At 31.4% G+C, this 21,137-nt stretch overlaps 1 protein-coding gene across 1 annotated transcript; it reads left to right on the top strand.

Annotated features, from left to right (window-relative positions):
- Nucleotides 1-7,983: 7,983 nt before the first annotated feature.
- Nucleotides 7,984-10,845, top strand: LOC125074237 (U-scoloptoxin(19)-Tl1a-like). The gene is made up of 3 exons (XM_047685518.1): nucleotides 7,984-8,095; nucleotides 9,319-9,465; nucleotides 10,692-10,845. The coding sequence occupies exons 1-3, from the start codon at nucleotides 8,029-8,031 to the stop codon at nucleotides 10,829-10,831; spliced, it is 354 nt and encodes a 117-aa protein (XP_047541474.1). The 5' UTR covers nucleotides 7,984-8,028; the 3' UTR covers nucleotides 10,832-10,845.
- The last annotated feature ends 10,292 nt before the right edge of the window (nucleotides 10,846-21,137 follow it).

Here is a 21,137-nt window from a genome sequence, read left to right on the forward strand (position 1 = left end):
ACCTACCCAGACGGGCTTGCACAAACCCCTACCACCAAGTGTTATATAATTTGTACAATTAATAAAGTGCTTATAGACAAAATTGTAGTTATTTAAGTGTTTATAAGAACTTGTTATTGTAACAATAAATAATAAAATGAAAAATTAGATCTAGAAATTTTATTGATTGATGATAATAAGTAGAACAGCACTTAGCTTAGTGTAGTCGTATTAAAGCCATCTAGTGTTACCCTTACAATGATTAGAGTATCAATTGGAGTTACCTTAATATGTCACTATAAATAAATTCGTTTTCATTTATTTTGGAACGTGTCCAACTCATATAAACTTGAATAACGTTAGGATGATATTTTGTAAAACAATTTTTTTGAAACAATATCTATTAAATACAACTGTTAGTATTTAGGTCAAATCTTGCAGTTGAATTTGAAATCAGTTCGTCCAAAACGATTGAAACGTTTCTGTACATATTTTTAGTGCTGTATTTACATAAAAAGAAAAAGAATGTCTATATAAATATTTTCGTGTCTACGATAGAAACCATCTAAACCTATCCACAATTATAGATCGTTAAAAAATAACGTATATGTTTAGCCAACAACATATTATTATATCCGCAAAATTCGTAGAATCGGGATATATCGATATTAAATCCATGATATTCAATGACATGACAGTTCAACGGGCGGCCATGTTTGACATTTACGAGTGTGTCAGATTAAGTAAGAAATAAATAAATAATTAGACAATTACAAACAAGGCTTACACTATGTATTGAATGTTTTAGTTAATTATGTCATAATAATAATAATTTAATTTATTTTTGAGTTGTATTGATAACATTGATATTAAATATGAGGGTACTTTGACTTTTCTGTTCAATATTGTGAGTCACGTGATTTGTAGTGAGGCTTATATAAGTGAAGGAACAGTGCTCGGTACAGAACACTTTAACACTTTACGTTTACTTGACTTTTACTTTACTTCGACTTTACACTTTACTCTTCTTGGAGCAGCAAGGTGCTAACATTTAAGGTACGATATAATTTTGTGATATAGTATAATTGTTATTGCTTGTTAAATTATTATCCATGAATATATGAATTGTGTTTTTGCAATTATCAATATACAAAGTTAGTATAATTGTATTTAACTAACATGATTGTATTTTTGGATATTGAAAAAGAGTAACCACTGAGTTTCTTGCCGGTTCTTCTCGGTAAAAACTACATTTCGAACCGGTGGTAGATTTACTTTAAATAGTTTCTTAAATGATGATTCAAAAGTGCTTGTGAAAGCCTACTTGAATAAAGTATATTTTGATAAAGGTAATTGGTTTTATTGTAATTAATATTTGATAAAAAAATCGAACAAGTGCATTCAGAAAGTGTGTTGTGTATGTGTGTGTTGAAAGTAATTTATTTTAACCGAGCGAAGCCGAATTTTCATCTAGTAAAATTATAATCTTATTCAGGTTAAATACAAAACGATTCTCATAAATTTGTTTTTAATTGATTTCATCCAGGAATTGGTTATTGTGAGATATTGACAACATCATTGTGTTAAAATGTAAATAAATATTAATTTTATTTAATTGAACTGTGAATTGTTTTACATAATATTAACCTTCAATTAATTTAATTTTCATTCAAAACAGTATAATGTCATCGATCTAAATCGCTTTTTAAGTGAAATTTGTAACATTTGGAGATGAAACGTTTCTGACACGTCTTTAGGGTTCTATCACGCGTACTGAATTAGACAAACTCTGGTTTTATTTGCAAACGATACAGTATAACTTAATTGAAAAAACGACGCGACTTTCAAGTTAAACTGACTATACATCTACGGATAATCCTTGTAACCCCATATGACATTAGTTCTCGTTAGTGACTAAATAAAATAAATACGGATTACGCGAGCTTCCTCGTAAACAGGGACAATTTTTTCACATTTTCTCGGCTATAACTGTGATATGTATTGTCTTGAGATTTCTTGACTAATATATCTTAGGGCACGTTAAATTTTATTCTGATACTAATGCCTTACTAATTCGATAAGTTATCTTGAGTTTTTGTTTTTAATTTAAATATAAAACTAATCATATAAATCATTTATTATTTTTGTGAATACAAAGATTTTAAAATAAGAACGTTGGGCTCAGTGTCTTTTTACAGACAGACACTGAGCCCAACTTGTCATTAACTCGTATTTAGCAGTGAAAAAACCTAATTTCGCTTATGTAGAATTATTCGAATACACGCATTAAGGAATAAGCTACAAAGCCTAGAAGAGATCGCTGTTTTAGCGATAAGGCCGCCTCTTGTGCATCTTTTTGTTTTTCTTTCTTTAATATGACTAAATTATGTGTTTACTGGTGTACAATAAAGAGTAATTTGATTTGATATGAGAATACTTTGCTTTGTAGTGGGATATGGAATTTAAGTAAGTAAGTAAATCTTTATTTGGGACATAAATATTTGACAAACATTGAAGACAAGAAACAAAATATAATAAAACTATAATATAAGTAGGTACAAAAAAATAACATAAAAAAAAAAACTAAAACAAAACCAAAGTATAAAAAAAAGCAAAACATACTTAGAACCAAAGACTTAATTAAAAAAAATAATAATAATAATAACAAAAACAAAAAGTACTGCTTATGTCCCAAAAAGGTATGCCACTCAGCATAACCTAGGAAATACCTAGAAACTGGTTTTCAGTAGCAGCATTTTCATCCATGACGTGCAGTGACAAAACTAATTTTTAAAATTTATTACTAAAATGGCAATCAATTTATAAAATTAGACCTGAATTACAAAACAAAAAAATAAGAAAAAATATTAACAACATAAAACATAAAACAATATACATTACAAAATTATATCAATTTACTTATCCAAAACTTATCTTATAAGTTATCTGTTTGGATTTTTCTTATTGTTGCATGAATGAAATTTTGAATGAAAATAGCCTACCCAACATCTGAACCGCCGCCCCTTCATAGCGAAGCTACGGGAACCTTAGTCTTGCTACCATTCCACGTGGTTATTTATTTAATACTCAACTTCGTAGGGGTTAAATTCATACAAAGTTACCGCTCACACTTTGGTGCCAAGATTGTCATAGATTTATTCAAGATTTCGACCAATGATATCGCGTCGAATCAATGTCAAATAATTTTATTTGACTTTGGTCCTCTTGTGGTTGGAATAGTCTACAGACTCCATACTACTGAGAATTCTCGACAGAAAACCCCAATAACATTGAATACAATATCGCTATTATTAATCTTTAAAATTATTTCGTATTCAGACACGACCCAGATACAAATCTATTGTATGTTGGGATTAAATACAAATCGCTCGTTCACCATTACTTATACCAAAATAAGATAGATTGATATCTTTTCTGGGAATCACGCGAAACGGAGGGTTAAGTTTATCTCGGTCCTTTGTAAACGTATGCGGGTTATATTATACATTATAATTATTCAAAGGCATGTGTTTATTGCGTGTTAATATGATAAAGATATTCACGTAAGTCAGGTAAGAGAAATATATTACGTTTGATAAAAGTACGGGTATACAAATTCAATTAATTTATATATTTAAATTTAACTCGGCCGAGGGGCCAGTGGTTAGAACGCGTACATCTTAACTGATTGCGGCTTCAAACCCAGGCAAGCACCACTGAATTTTCATGTGCTTAATTTGTGTTTTTGAAGAAATTCTGCCACATGTGAATCCACTAATCCGCATTGGATCAGCTTGGTAGAATTTTCTCTAAGCCTTCTCCACAAAAGGAGAGAGCTTAGTCCAGCAATGGAAAAATTACCGGCTGTTACTATATATACACACGCATAACATACTCTACCGCTAAAGAATAATTCTTAATATGATATGTTCCGATTTGAGCCAGTGTAACTACAGGCACAAGGGACATAAAATCTTAGTTTACATGATTGATAGCGCATTGTCGATGTAAGAAATGGGGACTATTTCTTACAGCGCCAATATCTGTGAGCAGTGGTTACCATCAGGTGGCCCATTTGCCCAAGTGTAAAACCCGGCATATGTTTTTCTGTATATAATTTCATAAGCTTCCACCTAGTGATTACAACAAAGTATCAAAATATTTATAATTAGTAATAAATAGTTATACAAACAGTTATGGTAATCAGATCATGTGGTATATTCACCCCAGGCCGATATTATAACAAATAAGTTTTATGTATAACAAAAAAATATATAAAATATGTACATAATTTTGCTATTTGTGCAATCGATGTATCATTCGATTTTACTTTAGTACTAGAAATTTACAAAAAAATATTAAGGTTATTTTAAGATCAAATTCGAAATCGAAATTCGTGTAGGCTTTTAGAATCACTTTTGAATCGTTACTTTACATATTTGTATCTATTCTTGACCCTAAAGTTGTCTTCAGACGGTGGTAAAGATAATAAAATTTCTAAATGAAACACTTAATTTCACAACCAAAAAGTCTTAAGTATTGTTGAAATTAATGATGAAACAGACAATTAAAATATTATTAAAAATCAAGTACATTGACCTTTATGTAAATAAAAAATATACTATTCATAAATAATATGATTGTATTTTAATTGTAATTTAAATTAAATTGTATTTATATTTTGTCATGATTTTGTACAGTCAGTAATTATAGTACTAAAAGTTATAAATTTTCACGTCTATCGGTGGTCCCTATACCGGCCAATATATATAAATTAAAGCTTAAAAGAAGAATATAAGTCTTAACTTAAAGATTGCAGGTCCAAGCTCACTTAAACAACACTGGAGCTGCGTGAAAAAATAATCTCCAGACCTTCTACTTAAAACGAGAAGTGGCCTTAGCCCACCAGTAATATATGACAAAATAATAATACATTTTCCAGTCACACACACTCATACGTACGTTCTCATATTGTCAACGATAAGCAAGATGGAGGAAGTCAGAGAGCTCGCGAGCTATATCAATTTAAAGGACCCCCATTATTTAAGCAGTCCGCTCTTTACAATTTACGTCATTCCTTTACTCGAGTGCAGTGAATAATTCAAAAACAATTTCGCCTGTTAACCAAATTAAACTGTCGTCGTAAATAAGTTTTTTAATTTTCTCATGTTCGCAAAGTCTGATTTGTTACAGCGATTACATAAAGTTGTTTTCTGTTTTTAGATCTTGATAAAATTATATTAAAATACATCAATAACACCATTATACTATTCGCTAAGAAATTAAAGTAATGAACAATTTACTCAGTATATTCTTTGATAAAAATTTATACTTAGAACTTAAGAATGAATTTATTTTGTCTATTCTTATGGAAACCTCGAATAGATCTTCCAACATAGTCTTATTAACATACATATTATAAACATGGCAGCATTAATAATTATCACAGAAAAAAAAACATATAAACTTACATATAATAAATTCAACAATCATTTACTTACAAATTTAACTAAAAAGGTTTTATATTTTAATGAGCCGAGATGGCCCAGTGGTTAGAACGCGTGCATCTTAACCGATGATTGCGGGTTCAAACTCAGGCAAGCACCACTGAATTTTCATGTGCTTAATTTGTGTTTATAATTCATCTCGTGCTCGGTGTTGAAGGAAAACATCGTAAAGAAACCTGCATGTGTCTAATTTCAACGAAATTCTGTCAAATGTGTATCCACCAACCCGTATTGGACCTGCGTGATGCCATATGCTCCAAACCTTATCCTCAAAGGGAGAGGAGGCCATTTAATGATTCATAAATTTTATGACAGAATTATAATTTCTTATCATTTCATCTTCAGGATCCACGTCGTTTGTTACGGATCCTCTAATATTTTTCTCATAAATAGCGTAAAACATTTTTCCCATCCAATGAAACCCTTTGGCTTAGCAATTGAGTAATTTTGCGGATAACATCAAAATAAATTAACTTCTTAATAAGGCGTTATCGTTAAAAGAGCCGTATTTCGTTTCAAGGGCCTTTAATATTTTACAATATTTGCGTTTTTTAATATGATTTCTAACAAAAAACTGACTCGAATTCGGGCGGTCATATTAAATGGTTAGATTTAATTTACACAAAATATCGTAACACATTTAACTCGTTTCCACAATTGTTTTTATTATTTCTTGCTGGACTGGATTATTGATGGACAGATAAAAACTTTATCTAGTAACCGTAAGCAAAGAGTTCGAAAATCAAAAGGTGTTTTCGCTTCGTGTATGCAGTGATACCAAGCTACTGTTCACAGATAATCGAAAGGGATTCAAAGGGACTGGGGGCTATAAAATAGTAGAGGATAATTTTAATTCGATGGTAGAGCAAGCCCACCTGGGAAGGAACATTATCTACCGACAAATATAAAAAATCCCTATTATTGTGTTCCGTTTGAAGGGTGAGTTAGCCAGTGCAAATAGAGGCACAATATACATTACAACAGTATTAGTATGGTAAGGTGGTTAATTAACGGTGCCATGGTGATATGGCGACCACTTACCACGAGGTGACTAATTTGTTTATGGATCGGTAAAATAGGAATATTTTTCACACAGCAATGTAATACATACATATACATACATTGAACGAACATGTATATATTTGACGTATTTTAAGCAGACTTTAAAAAAATGAGGTTATCAATTTGGCACGTTATTTACATAATAAATTACGCGATATCTTTGCTCGATTGCGGAAATAGTAATTAGATAATTAAGGTACCGTATATCACCGGTTTAGAACCATCAACACGTATCTACATGTTAGTTAAGAAATCGCTACTTCACGATCAAAAGTGCGCGATAAATTCGCTTTACGTACCTCTAATACAAATTAAAACACGAAATGATTTTATTAGTATATAAGTAGTATTTATTACAATTTTGACAAAATTATTTTTAATTGATTATTTCATACGATTCATTTATGTTTTTTTCTCAAAGTGACAAAGTTGACATATGCTCTTTTGGTTATAAGCATAATCCATTGATATCTATTATTGGTAGTTTAACGTATGTTGTAATACTTCACTATCGAGATGTACGTCGCTTCATCGATTTGTTAATAATATGGTCATTTCTGTACAAAAAAAATTGAATAGTAAGCATTTTATTAAAGCATATATATATTTAAAAAAAACATACCATGTCGATCGTACGTTAGGCTTTAATTATAATTAAACTGAGTTTAAATAATAAAGCCAAAACTACGTAAGTATATTAATATATGCATAAACATTGTTTTAATTTTAAAGTAATTACTAGAACTTCTTTTAAGTGCGATGCAACCCCATTTAATGTACTGTATTATGTCACGAGTGAGATTTTTTTATTGACCGTATTTACATTTTCGTAGTGATGATGAGTCACCAATTAAAAATGGATCCTATAGAGTGGATTAGACTCACATTTACTCTTTAGTAGGATTATGTGCAAGCAACTCTGGGTGGGTCACACCTACTCATCAGACATCCTACCGCAACACAATAATGCTCAGTATTAGTGTTTCGGTGTTTGTGAGCGAAAGTAAATAGAGACAAAAGACATACAATTTTAATTCCTAATGGAAAGTCAATATTTCTTACAGCACCAATGTCTATGGGCGATAGTCACCACCAAAAATACTTCAAAATTATGAAGACTAGGCATTGAGACATTATCAAACATTGATTTGTTTGGTGTATAAAAGATACTGTCGCAAAAAATTAAAGCTCGTTCACATAATCCTTAACCGGTAATTAATTATGACAAAGGTTACAAATAAACTGCCTAATAATACAAACGGTTCCAATAAAACAATTAAAAAAACATTTCGCCACACTAAGCTATCCGAAAATAATTTAATTCAGACTGGAACTATAAAGAAAAAACGGATGCGATAACGTGATCGTTGCTAAAGAAGTATTAGCATTCAAACGATGCGGGTCGCTTCATATATATATATGGCAACACCACGATTCAATTATTATATATATATCGGCTGTGAAACGAATAACTTACGTTATGTTGAAATACTTGATATGTGTGGTGTTGAGTTCTCTGATATTGGATGTCGTTGTGTCATATGAATGTAAGTGATAATGGTATTACGTTGTTTATGTATCGAGAGAAAGTCTTTGGAAATAGATTGGATTGAAATTTCAAGGTCGAATTAAATTTTCATGTTAAATATTTTTATTTATTTAGAGCCGAGATGGCTCAGAGATTATAACGTGTGTATCTTAACCGATGATTTCGGGTTCAAAACCAGGTAGGCACCACTGATTTTCATGTGCTTGATTTGTATTTATAATTCATCTCGTGCTCGGCGGTGAAGGAAAACATCGTGAGGAAACATGCATGTGTCTAATTTCAACCAAATTCTGCCACATGTGTATTTGACCAACACGCATTGAAGCAGCGTAGTGGAATATGCTCCAAACCTTCTCTCAAAGTGAGAGCAGGCCTTAGCCCAGCTGTGGGAATGACTGCTAATGTATGTAATGTAATGTTAAATATTTTACGTTCTAGTGAAACGCGTTTGACCTATTTGTTAAATTTAACACTTTTCGTCAAATGTAACGTTATTATCGCGTTTTGATATATTATTCTCATTGGCAATATACATATATTAATACATGTAGGGAAAATTTTGTAGACGTTTTTAAGGATATTTTGCGCATAGAGAATTTTGATATTGAGAATTATTAAACTTCATATTATAGATAAGTTAAAAAAAGCTTATAAGTAAGCTAACATAATATGTGTTCCAATTCATTAGGTATATTCAATAAACGAAAATATTAATAGTTTACGTTCATGTCAATGACCGCACTCGTCATGCCAAACTTACAAATTAATCACGCATTTTTTGTCCAGAGTAGTCTCATTTATTTCTATATTACGAAGCTATGTATAATTGCGTCCAAATTTCGACTAATGTCCGACCACCAATATGAGTAAATCATTTTCATACGAAATTATTTTCAGTTAAGCTTAATAAAAGCGGTCGTTGACCTAAAATAAAACGCATTAAAAGTAATTAATTAATATTTATATTTTATTTCAAATAGTTGATAATGATATATATATCTCATGAATTTAATGTATATTAGTCACCGCTTAAGGAAAATACTTCATGCGTCATTGTATTTTTACGGTAAATTTAATTCCATTGTTCATTATTGTTATAAAACACTTTGTATATAAGTAAATTCTCTGACATCTTTGTTAAAAACATTGGTCTAAAACTCTTGGAATTATTAAATAAAATTAACAATGCGATCCTTTTTAAAATCCTCATTCTGATTACAGCTGAAGAACTTTCAAACTACGAGCTGCCATGTCTAACTTTTGGCGGGATATGTGTGCATACGGACGATTGTCCGGTGGATAAACATTCAGAAATAAAAGGCCTTTGTCCGCTGCAACAGAAAAGTGGTGTTGAATGCTGTCATGCGAGTAAGTACAACGTTGTTTTTTGAGTTTAACAGTCACAGTTGTCGGCAATTACTGACATCTATCTCAGTACTAAAGCAATTGTTTAGTGAAAGATTTAAATTATATAATATATATATAATTAAATAAAAGAAAATGTCATATGCCACAGCAATGATTATTAATATTATCACTTATAACTGAGATCTTTTAATTATGCCTACAAATAAATAAATATAGGATTCATTTTTAAAAAAATATCTAAAAACGTGGAGACTCGTATAAAATGGATATTCTTAAACAGGCAAATTACAATTCAAATTATAAGATACAAATAAATTGCTATCACATATTATTAAAGAAAAAACAATTGTGATAATTTCTCTGTCTGCGTTGCCTGGACTTTATACCGATACGCGTGGACTTCATAAGTGGATCGACGGATCTACATTGCACGCTCTATTTCGGACCATTTTCAGCGCAGTCTCGGTTTTGCATAATATTCGGTTTACGGGCAAAATCCGGTCAAATCTCGTCTACTATACTCGATGCATATTTTAGATCGAAATCGAAAACCATATTTCCGGTGTGAATAATGATAATGATTGATCTGTAGACCTCTTCACTCACGGAGGTGCATATGATAGAGTGAGTGAGATGCCCTATGTAAGAATATAACGTCAAAAAAGATTCAACTTAGATTATATTTCGTACCTTCGTGTGTAAATGCATCCATATTCTTGTGTTTTTTTTTTTCTATTTGCCAATTCTTAGAATGAAAAAGTATAAGTCAAAAAGTTTTAATAAAACCTTTCTTAAAATAAAGAAAAATGCCGAAGTTGGTAAAAACCATCTTTGGCATTTTTGTTTATTGAAAGCACTTTTTCTAAATAAAGGGAGGATTTATGGCATAATCACTTGAGCCTCTGCGAATGCTTCGTGTAATTTCCTTGAAATTACAAAATTATCAATAAAATATAAAAGATTTGTGTGTTACAATTTCATGTAACATCATCTACATAACAATATTAAAGCCAAAAGATAATCTATTCAAAATTCCTTTAAAAAAATATTCCAATCAATTAGCCTTACGGTAGTACCGGTATTTATTGTTACCTCTCTAATTAACGCAATCAGAACCTCTCTACAATCAAAAAACCAATCTATCGATAAATAATTTAAGCGATACAAATTACAGGTTATCGAGAAGTACAATAATTCACTAAAAACAAATGCATTTCGTTTTTCAGTTCCGATATCCGAAACGAGGTGCAGACAAAATGGCGGTAAATGTTTTGCGAAAAATCAAACGTCCTGTCCTGAAAACTTAACTTTTATAGAAGCAACCGACTGCTCTGAGGATGAAACGTGCTGCATTTTAGTTAATTAAAGACCTTACGTTTCGCCAATGTTTTATTTCAACACTTACTTTGTGCCTGGTATCTTTTTCATCCTCTAAATTAGAAGAATTTTTAATGTATCCTAGTTTGAGTATATCACAGAACCTTTTAATTATTCTTACACATAACATTTCTGCTAACATTCATTTTTTATAGCCCATAGACTTAATTTGAATCTTATTATTACAAGGATTATAAATGTAGATGAGACTACTTAACTAATTTATTTATGTAAAATTTAGGCGAACGGGGGAAGTTGTTGCCACCGTCGCTAGACGCTGTAAAAAACATTAACCATTCCTTACATCACGTCAATACACCACCAACCTTCACAGCTAAGATGTTATGTCCCTTATACGTGTAGTTACTTACCCTTTAAACCAAAATAAACAATACTAAGCATTGCTGTTTGGCGGTAGAATATCTGACCAGCGGGTGGTAACTGCGTAAGTATATTAATGTCAAAACGCGGTTATTTCGAATATATAAATTAAAATCCCCACTGATATTTATAAATTATCTTTTGATAATTGCTGATAACTGTATAAATGTACATTAATAAAGTATTGAAAAAATTCAGCAGACTTCGACTGCTAAATCCACAAATCTCTAGTATCTGAACTATTCGACATGGACTCACGTTTATAAATGGTTACGAAACAATCCAATTGAACTTAAGATAATTAATAGAATATTATTCGAAAACTCGAGATCATTAATGTTGATAAAATAACCTATTTAGTTTAATATTATTTAATTTCCAGCTGTGTTGTTTGAAATTATTGCGTGCTATTATATTTTGTTTAACGAGCGATTCAGGAACACGCTATTTGAATATTATTTGAGCTTTATTAACGCATTGTAGTCACTCTAATGAATCCATTATGTAACGAAGGAATCGTAAGCCTTTGTTTAGTTACTTAAATTAATACCAACAATTTACGTCATTTATAAAGTTTATTTGTTCATGAGTTTGTTGAATTGAATCTTAGTGCCGTATACTTAAAGGACTTGTTTTGAAATATAAATAAAGAATATTTTGTATGGGTAAACTACGCATCACATATTCTACTAATATTGGTGTATCTCGGTTTGAGGTGTGAGTGGGGGTAACTACAAGCACAAGGATAATATCATAGTTTCCATGGTTGGCGTTGAAAGGTTTAGTTAATATTTTTGTTCTATGGGTGGCTACTTACCATCAGGTGACATTATTTTGACAGGTGGCATTTGAAAAGTAATAATTAAATAATAGTTTACAGGTCCAAGGCTAAGCTAAGGGCTCCTTCCTTTTTAAGAAAACAATGTTAGTGCTTATTTCCATCAAGCTACTTCAGGTTAGAGGATAATCTAGCGGCGGAATTTTATCCAACCTAAGTAAGATTTTTCAAGACGTTTTCCTTCGCCGATAAGTGAGAATTAAAATCATAATACATAAGTAAATAAAAATCAGTATCGCTTGCCCTGATTTGAACCCGCAAACTTCAATTAAGGTAAACGTCTTCTCTCCGATACCGATCACCTTGGTTCTAAATAGTATTAAATACTTTAAAAAAAATATGCGAATATTTTTTGAACTTACCTTTCTTTTTTTTAATTCTCTAATTGTTTTCACTCTAAATATTTGCTCAAAAGTCCTGACAATAACAGTTATTCCAAGTCAAAAATCATAAAAAAACACATCGAAGGTTTTACTCCAATTAACACCATGTACAGATTCAAAGCGCTGTATGTCAAAGTCTACACACAATTAAAAAAAAAAACATGGACGAAGCAAGCTGAAGATTTTAATTCGAGTGAAATGCGAGTTTTCTTATTTCCTACGACTTCAAGAGACGCAGTTCAGCTTGATTAATAGCTACTGGGAGAGATAAAAAACTACCAAGCTTGCTCCAAAAGAGAATCTACGCTAGTTTCAATTTGGCATCGTTAGTGTTACTACTTTCTTTTTGATCCATTCGATTTCTCGCTTCCTTGTAGCTGTTTTCAAGATTTGAAATATTGTTTCTTGCTTCGTTATTGGCTTCACGAGAGTTTGAAATTTTAGAATTATCAAGATTAAATCCAGAGTTAACTTGTTAAATTTTGTTGTGTTGAGATATAATTGGTAGATAAATATTTGAAGCATTTTGTGAGATAAAATGTTTTCGGCATGATGAGATTGCAATTTGGTACTTGTGTTTCTTATAAATTGCATTATCGTTATCCACTGTCAAATGTACTAAATATTTTTCTTATAAACAATGCAATGTTATTATTAGTTTCAAAATGATATTCTTTACTACGAGTAAATTAAAATGTTACAAAACTTCATGTTGTTCTACTTATACTAAACACACTAGGAATCTAGTACTTTTTACAACAAGTATACTTAAGTTGGTACTTAGATATTCCCTGCCTATCCTTGAAGAGTAATTTCCTCGTTTATTTAAAAAAAAAACTGCCTCTACTAATGAGACCCATTGAAGCGAAATCCAGCAGGATCTAGCTAATTGTTTGTAGAAAATTCTGCACCAGAAAATTTGCTACGAAGGCTGCTATAGTTACTTTTTCACTATTTATTAATGCTCAAGTCAATGCCGAAGATATTTTAGACTATGTTGTAAAGAGTTATTTTTGTGAAGTTCGAGTAATTTAGTACTCATTTTGCTTCGAAGAAATATGGGAATTTAACTTTTTGGAACATGTGAATATTATAGCAGATACATCACATAATATGTCACTAAAATTATTTTATAAATCTTAATTCTAATAAAATACTTCAGACATTCAGATTATATCAAAGGTGTATTTATTGACATTGGAAACAAATAAATGATTAAATTCAACAATAAATAATTACTAATGACGTCACGATTAGCTTAATTAGATATTCATTATATATATTATCAGATATAAAATTTGTAAATCAAAATGAAAGCCACAGATTAAATAAATTAACATAAGGAATAGTTCATAAAATTGTTCTCGATTAGGTAGGATGTATAAAAACCTGATAGCAACCGATCACCACCGTCGGTATATATAACCATAAGAAATAATAATGATTCCTTACATTTTCAATGGGACCAACCTTGGGAACTAAGTTATTGTGTCTCTTGTGACTAATTAAGCTGGCGTACTCACCCAGAACACAACAATACAAAGTATCGCTGCTTGGCGGTAGAATATATGATGAGAAGGTGGTACCTACACAGAGGAGCTTGCACCAAGCCCTACTACCAAGTTGAGATTGATACATTTTTTTTTTGCTCATTTGTTTTTAAAAGTATTTAGAAATATTTTACAGTACAAATGTGCCATGCTTTCTTCGATAGTAATGGATTCTTAGATATTTTGAAATTGCCAACCCTAAAGTCCCAGATTTTGAGTACTAAGCAAGTGCTGTCTTTCGTTTACTTTTCATTATATTAATTTCCATATCCAAAAATCAAAGGATATTATAGCAGAGATTGCATTTCCAAATGTGAATGATATTAAAATAAAATAGAAATATTTTTGCAAAAAGTCCAAAATCTTCACCGTTTCTTTTAATCAATAATCAATTGATTTGTATGACTTGGAATCTTGTACCAGATAAATATTAACATTTTGGACTGGAATGTCTGTAAAAAAAAAAATCACAACATGTATCACTTCTCAGTCCAATAAAGTAAATTTAATATTCTATGTTAAATTTATGTTACCGAACGCATTTTCATCGCGAGGTCTCGCAAGTTGAACTAAAAAATTGATAAGCGGATGGCATACATAGAGACCCAAAAATACCTGACCGACAAGTCTGTCGGGACAACGTGGCTTGTTATTTTTCGCACGTTTTATCCTTTAAGCGAAATAAACAGAAAATGAAAGATGACAATTAAGAACTTTTGATGTATTAATGACATTCTCAAAAGCAGATTTCAAATGTAGGTTTTTTAAAATAAGATATTTATTATCTGGATAGGTCGTCAATGTAAAGATTTATGCCTAATACTGATTTTAATGTTGAAGATCTTAATATAAAAATCTTGACTTAATATTCGAAACTTATTTTTAACAATAATAAACCAAATAGCCATGACATGATAAAATGAAATTCATTTAATATTTTTTTATTTTCATCTTATTTATGATAGGTGACATGGTACGCTCATTTGGAACGAATATGATTGCGATGTATATTACGTATTTAATAACAGACACAATAAAATAAATTAACAGCGGTTCAAAATAATTTAAAGACAATGACAAAATTGTTATTAAATATATATATATATAAAAATAATTTTAACTACAACAAAGAAGAGACAGAGACTGAGAGAAATATAAAGAAAGGCAAGGTCGCCTAGGCCAACACCTGCCCCCCTAAACGCGTTTTACTTGCGCGGCGTTTTTTGCCAGTTTACTCTACTACAAGTCGCGTAAACTAGAACTTCGAACTTCGTTTCGAAAATTAAATATAAAATCAAACTCACTAAGCCTTACAAATCCTATTATATCAATGCATTTCATAATTGGTATCGAAACTAAATGGAAAAATGTTATCATGTTTCACGCATCATTAATTTGTGTCGTTATGTCATTAAGAATTTTATAGTTCATTTTGTTTTTTTTTTTACAATAAATATACAATTCGTCATGAAAGCAAAATATATCATCACTTAAATTCCAAATCCGGAAAATCCCACCAAGTCAATGAGCGTGACGGATAAAGAAGGGTTTACGATCTTTCGTAAGCCCTCTTAGTCCGAACATACCATTTAAGTTGTTACACCGATGTGTAAAGCAGAACTAATGTTTTGCTTAGATATAAAGATTTGGAATAAATAACATTTAATATTTATCTTGTCCTTATATTAGTTAATGTATTAAGTTTATGTTCTTCATCAATCATATACAAATAAAACGATATATCTTGTATGAAAGTTAACGAACAAATACATCAAGGTAAAATTACAAAATTAATTTATTTTGTATTAAAAATACTTATTCTGATTCATCATTAAGAACAAGCATTTAACTGTATAAAAATTGGATTATGTCTCTTATTTAAGATAGCAGCTTAACATTAGATTTGTCATCCAAAACGCTGTTGTTACGTCTGTCTGTTACACGCTTAAAATCATCAATCATCAAAATAATCAATTCCATATTAAAATATATTTCATATCCTCTAATTTTCCCTTTTTTTTTTAATATTGTCATCTTTATGGTAAGTATTTCATTTTAAAAATAATGTCACTCATTCGAAGTACGACTTCTATTTTTAAACTTTGGAATATTTTAAAATAAATTCAAATTTTTTTAACTAGCAAAGGATCATTGCCAGAATTTATTTATGTCCCTGTTATATGTAGAAAAAAAAAATTGAATTAAATTTTTTAATCATTACATGAGCAATATGTTGGCTTCAGCATTGTCGGATGCGAACAGGAAGGAAGTGTCGGATTTACATGAAGTTTTAATGAAAATACTTTATTAAAATTTTATTAGACGATGACGTGTACTCGTGACTTTGTTCGCATACTTTAAGTTTTAGTTTTACGGCTTGCAATTAAATGTCCATGAAGGAACATTTCGTATTGAGGGACGACAATGTTCTTATAATATAGTAAGCGGCTAACACCAATCAGATATGATTTTTAAATTTAAATTAGGTAGACAGACAGATTAATAAGCCACCTGATGATAAGAATCACCACCATTATTAAGATCATTCATATTGACTATCACTTATATCGTATCTGTATTGTTACTGTTTGGTGGTATTTAAGCAGACAAGCTTGCACAAAGCCCTACCACCAAGTTAAAGTAATGATTTTAATGACAATTTGATTTTCTTATTATATAATTAAAATAACTAAGAAACCAAATCGTTACGTGTTTGTCTATCGCTTTGCATTTTTTTTTTTACTGTTCCCCAAGAATCAAAGAATCTGAGCGCATGTTTCAGTTTGAATGGAACTAGCTTTAAACGTATTTTGCACACAATTTGATCGTAATGAAAAACGTTTCCAAGCGCACAAAAACACGGACACATGTTCGTAAAACTCATAGTCGTTATGGATTGAAAACATGAAGAATTGCCAACATTTGGACTTCCTGAAACCATTTCAATAAATAAGACAACGAACTGGGAAGTTACGAAACAATAAAATTAATCTTTTCATATATTTCATACACAGAATACAGTTATGATAATAGTTTAGTATACGCATATTTTTTATTAGCCTTTAAGAGCGTGTTTGTTAAAAGTTTTTATAATGTTGTTAATTTTTCAGACGAATTTTAAATATTTGATTGTAAAATTTAAAAATACAATAAAACTCTCCTCTAGTACTGGCTACGTGTGTCAAGTTTCTAAATTAGTTAGCACTGTGACTACGCTCGGGTAAAGTTAGGTTAAAGTTACGCTAAAGCTACGTCATGGTATTTTCTATATAATGAGATCTAGACAAATATTATAATCACTTGGTGGTAGGCCTCTGTACAAGCCTGTCTCAGTAGGTACCACACTCTCATATAATTTGTTCTGAATGATAAGAATATTGGGATGTATGGGTGGTGACCACATACCATCAGGGAGCCCATTTGCAAGACCGATTATGAAAAATTTACACTCGTGAAAAGTTTTATGCGCTAAGGGTTAACGTCCGCATGACCATCTTAGGTATTATTGAATATCTTGTATCGATAAAAAAAAGCCGAGATGGCTCAGTGGTTAGAGCGCGTACATCTTAACCGATGATTTCGCGTTCAAACCCAGGCAAGCACCACTAAATTTTCATGTGCTTAAGTTGTGTTTATAATTCATCTCGTGCTCGGCGATGAAGGAAAACATCGTGAGGAAACCTGCATGTGTCTAATTTCAAAGAAATTCTGCCTCATGTGTATTCCACCAATCGCATTGGAGCAGCGTGGTGAAACATGCTCCAAACCTTCTCCTCAAAGTGAACATATGTATGTATACATATTTCGGAGTCGGTTAACCAAAACAAAAATCTACGTGTACGTTAACGTGACATATACAATAACCATAGAATTAACCAGACGTTGAGTTTAATAGTAATGTTGTAGGTTGTATGTGTCCAATTAATTGTAGAGAAGATTGATTACCTACGATACGACAATTATTGGCGGTATCTGTCTGAAACAGAACTATTATAGCATCGTATATGTACTATACAAGTATGTGGCATTCGTGAGATATGTTGAATATGGCATGTAATTGTAGCATTGAACGCGATTTAAATAAGATTATAACAGGAAATATCGATATTGTATCGATAAATAATATACGTATTCGAGAGTTAGATACATTTATTTGATCTTTTCGAGTACTTTTGTCAAATAATAATTATCAAAGCAGGTTTTAGATTGGCAGTATGATAAAAAAGCGTGCAGTTAATTGCTTGTTAAATTCCAGGCAGGAGACATGACATACTTATTTAATTGTATTTAACTAACATGACTGTATTTTTAGATGTTGAAAAATTAATTAACTGCTGAATTTTTTGCCGATTCTTTTCAGTAGAATCTACATTCCGAACCAGTGGTAGTTTTACTTTAAATAGTTTGTTAAATGACGATTCAAAAGTGCTTGAATAAAGTATATTTTGTTTTGATTTGATTTGATTTAAAATCCCTTGCAAAGAAGAAGCAAGTGTAGCCGTCGATACAGGATTGTTATCCCATATCGTGACAGGGATCATAGCATGTACGCGTGTGCGCAGACGAATTCCAAGTATAAATGTCAAATATGCATACACCCTGCAATGATTTTAGTCTCACACGGCTAACTACTGCCAAACACCACTAGAACTTGCGAAGGTGACCTCACTCTTCCGTAAAGTATTTACGTCTAGTAATTATTAATATTAATAAATACTATTAATAAATATTGGACAACATCACATACATTACTCTGATCCCAATGTAAGTAGCTAAAGCACTTGTGTTATGGAAAATTAGAAGTAATGACGGTACCACAAACACCCAGACCCAAGACACCATAGAAAACTAATAAACTTTTTCTACATCGATTCAGCCGAGACCTCAGAGTGGCATACCCATGAAAACCAGTGTACACATTACTCGACCACGGAGCTCATCAAGACTTGGTACCTATTATCATTTAACGGTTTCAAGGTTGAGTAAATTAGTGTAACTACTGACACGAGAGACTGACAGCTTACTACCCAAGGTTGGTCGCTGCTTGGCGTTGTAAGCAATGTTCGAAATTTCTTTCGGAACCGATTATATGGGCAATAGTGAACACTAATCCACCAGTCGGTCCATTTACTCGTCCGCCTATCCAAACAATAAAAAAAAGGATGTTATTAGATTTAATTTTGAAAATGTAGTGATCAGCCGAACTGAATAGTGTGGTGACTATCGAGGGTTATCGATATTTGAGTTTTATATTTTTTGTGGATACAAAATATGATCTAACTGACCATTTTAGTTCTTTAAACAAAGCACAAACGCATGGAAATGAAATATTAATGTTGGTTAGAAGCATGTTATACGTCGTTGGCGTTTCTATGTAAATTTTAAAGGAAAATTTCACTCCTCAGGGAGGAAAAAGAGGATTCGTGGCTTGTTTCTGTAAACAGTACTGTTCGTTCAAACAAAACTTATATCAATTTGATGCCAATCCATATTTGATCTTTGGAACGTTGAAAATTTAACAATTTGACATGATTAAATTTTATTTAACGTATAAAATTTTCCCCTAATTTAATTCCTTTACTCGGCCATTATATTTTGAAAAGGAAAATATTCAATTGTTATTCAAATAATTCAAGCGATCTGTGACTTATTCTCTTAATACTTATTAAAAAATAATCCTTAAAAAAATTATATTAGACACAATCATTTTCAATTTTAAGTTTACATCGGCAATGTCGGATACTATTTTTTTTTTATGGCATTGGTTGGCGGACGAGCATATGGGTCACCTGATGGTAAGTGGTCACCACCGCCCATAGACAAAGGCGCTGTAAGAAATATTAACTATTCCTTACATCACCTATGCGCCACCAACCTCGGGAACTAAGATGTTATGTCCCTTGTGCCTGTGATTACACTGGCTCACTCACACTTCTAGCCAAACACAACAATACAGAGTACTGTTATTTGGCGGTAGAATATCTTATGAGTGGATGGATACTAGTTGTATACTAGTTGTTGCCCGCGGGTTCCCTCTGGTTTCGGTATAAAAACGTAGTCTGTATCCATCCTTGAGGTCGAAGCTGGCTTTTTACAACGGCAGTTAATTTTTTGTACAGAAAATTACAAGAACAAAATTATTTTATTTAAAAATATTTTTTTGTGTATGAATTTGTTCAATAGCGCACCTTATTCTCAAATTATAAAGCTGGATATAAGACTAAATTTAAGTTGGATGAAAAAAATTCAGTGTGTACTGATTGACCGTACTGCCCTTCAGAGTATCTCTAAGCGAGGAATATTAGTCTTCGCCTTGAGAGATATATTGAGCTCCGAACGACGTCCTTCCCAACGGTGACTCTTACAATATTTCTTGGGTCAAAACTCGGTCATACCAATCATAAAAAATAACGTTTTATACCAAAATAATTTCTAATTCACCTTATATAATTGAAAACCAATTCCACGATAGTCCACTTCATCGAACTTGCACCTTAAATTCACCACAATAAAGATTATAATTCTATGATATTACGAATAACCAAAATTCTTAATAAAATGTTAGGTTATTGTATTCTATACCTTATACTAATAATATTAACGATTACTCAAGATGTAACCGTCAAGTCCACTTATTCTCCCTTTTCATAATGTTATCGTTATTAGTATTTCGTTTACTTGTGCACCTGCTTCTGAAAGCAAAGGAGGTGAGGATGTACGAAAAACAGAGAAGGCAAAGTCGTTTTATATAAAATTTTCCAATAAATTTAAATTGTATTATAAATACAAAAGCTTGCGTATTATATTTCTAATTCACCAGACAGAGGAGAGATAGAGAAGGACAGATTGTTATTGAATGGTCATGTTGCATAAGCATACACACGAGTAGTGGATAAGGCTGTGTGCAAAACTGTCTGAATAGAACCACTCATCATATATTTAACCTCGAAACAAATATACATGGTATTGTTGCGTCCACTTTAAAGGGTGAGCTTGTGTAAATATAGGTACAAGGGATATACCGACCTTGGTCCCGAGGTTGATGGTGCGTTCGTGATAATACTTTGGAGCTAATGTTTCTTACAATTCAAATGTCTTTGGGCAGTGGTGACCACTCACCGTCACTTACCATCTAACTTATTT

The sequence above is a fragment of the Vanessa atalanta genome, chromosome 2 (assembly GCF_905147765.1).
Source record: "Vanessa atalanta chromosome 2, ilVanAtal1.2, whole genome shotgun sequence".
NCBI lineage: Eukaryota > Metazoa > Arthropoda > Insecta > Lepidoptera > Nymphalidae > Vanessa > Vanessa atalanta.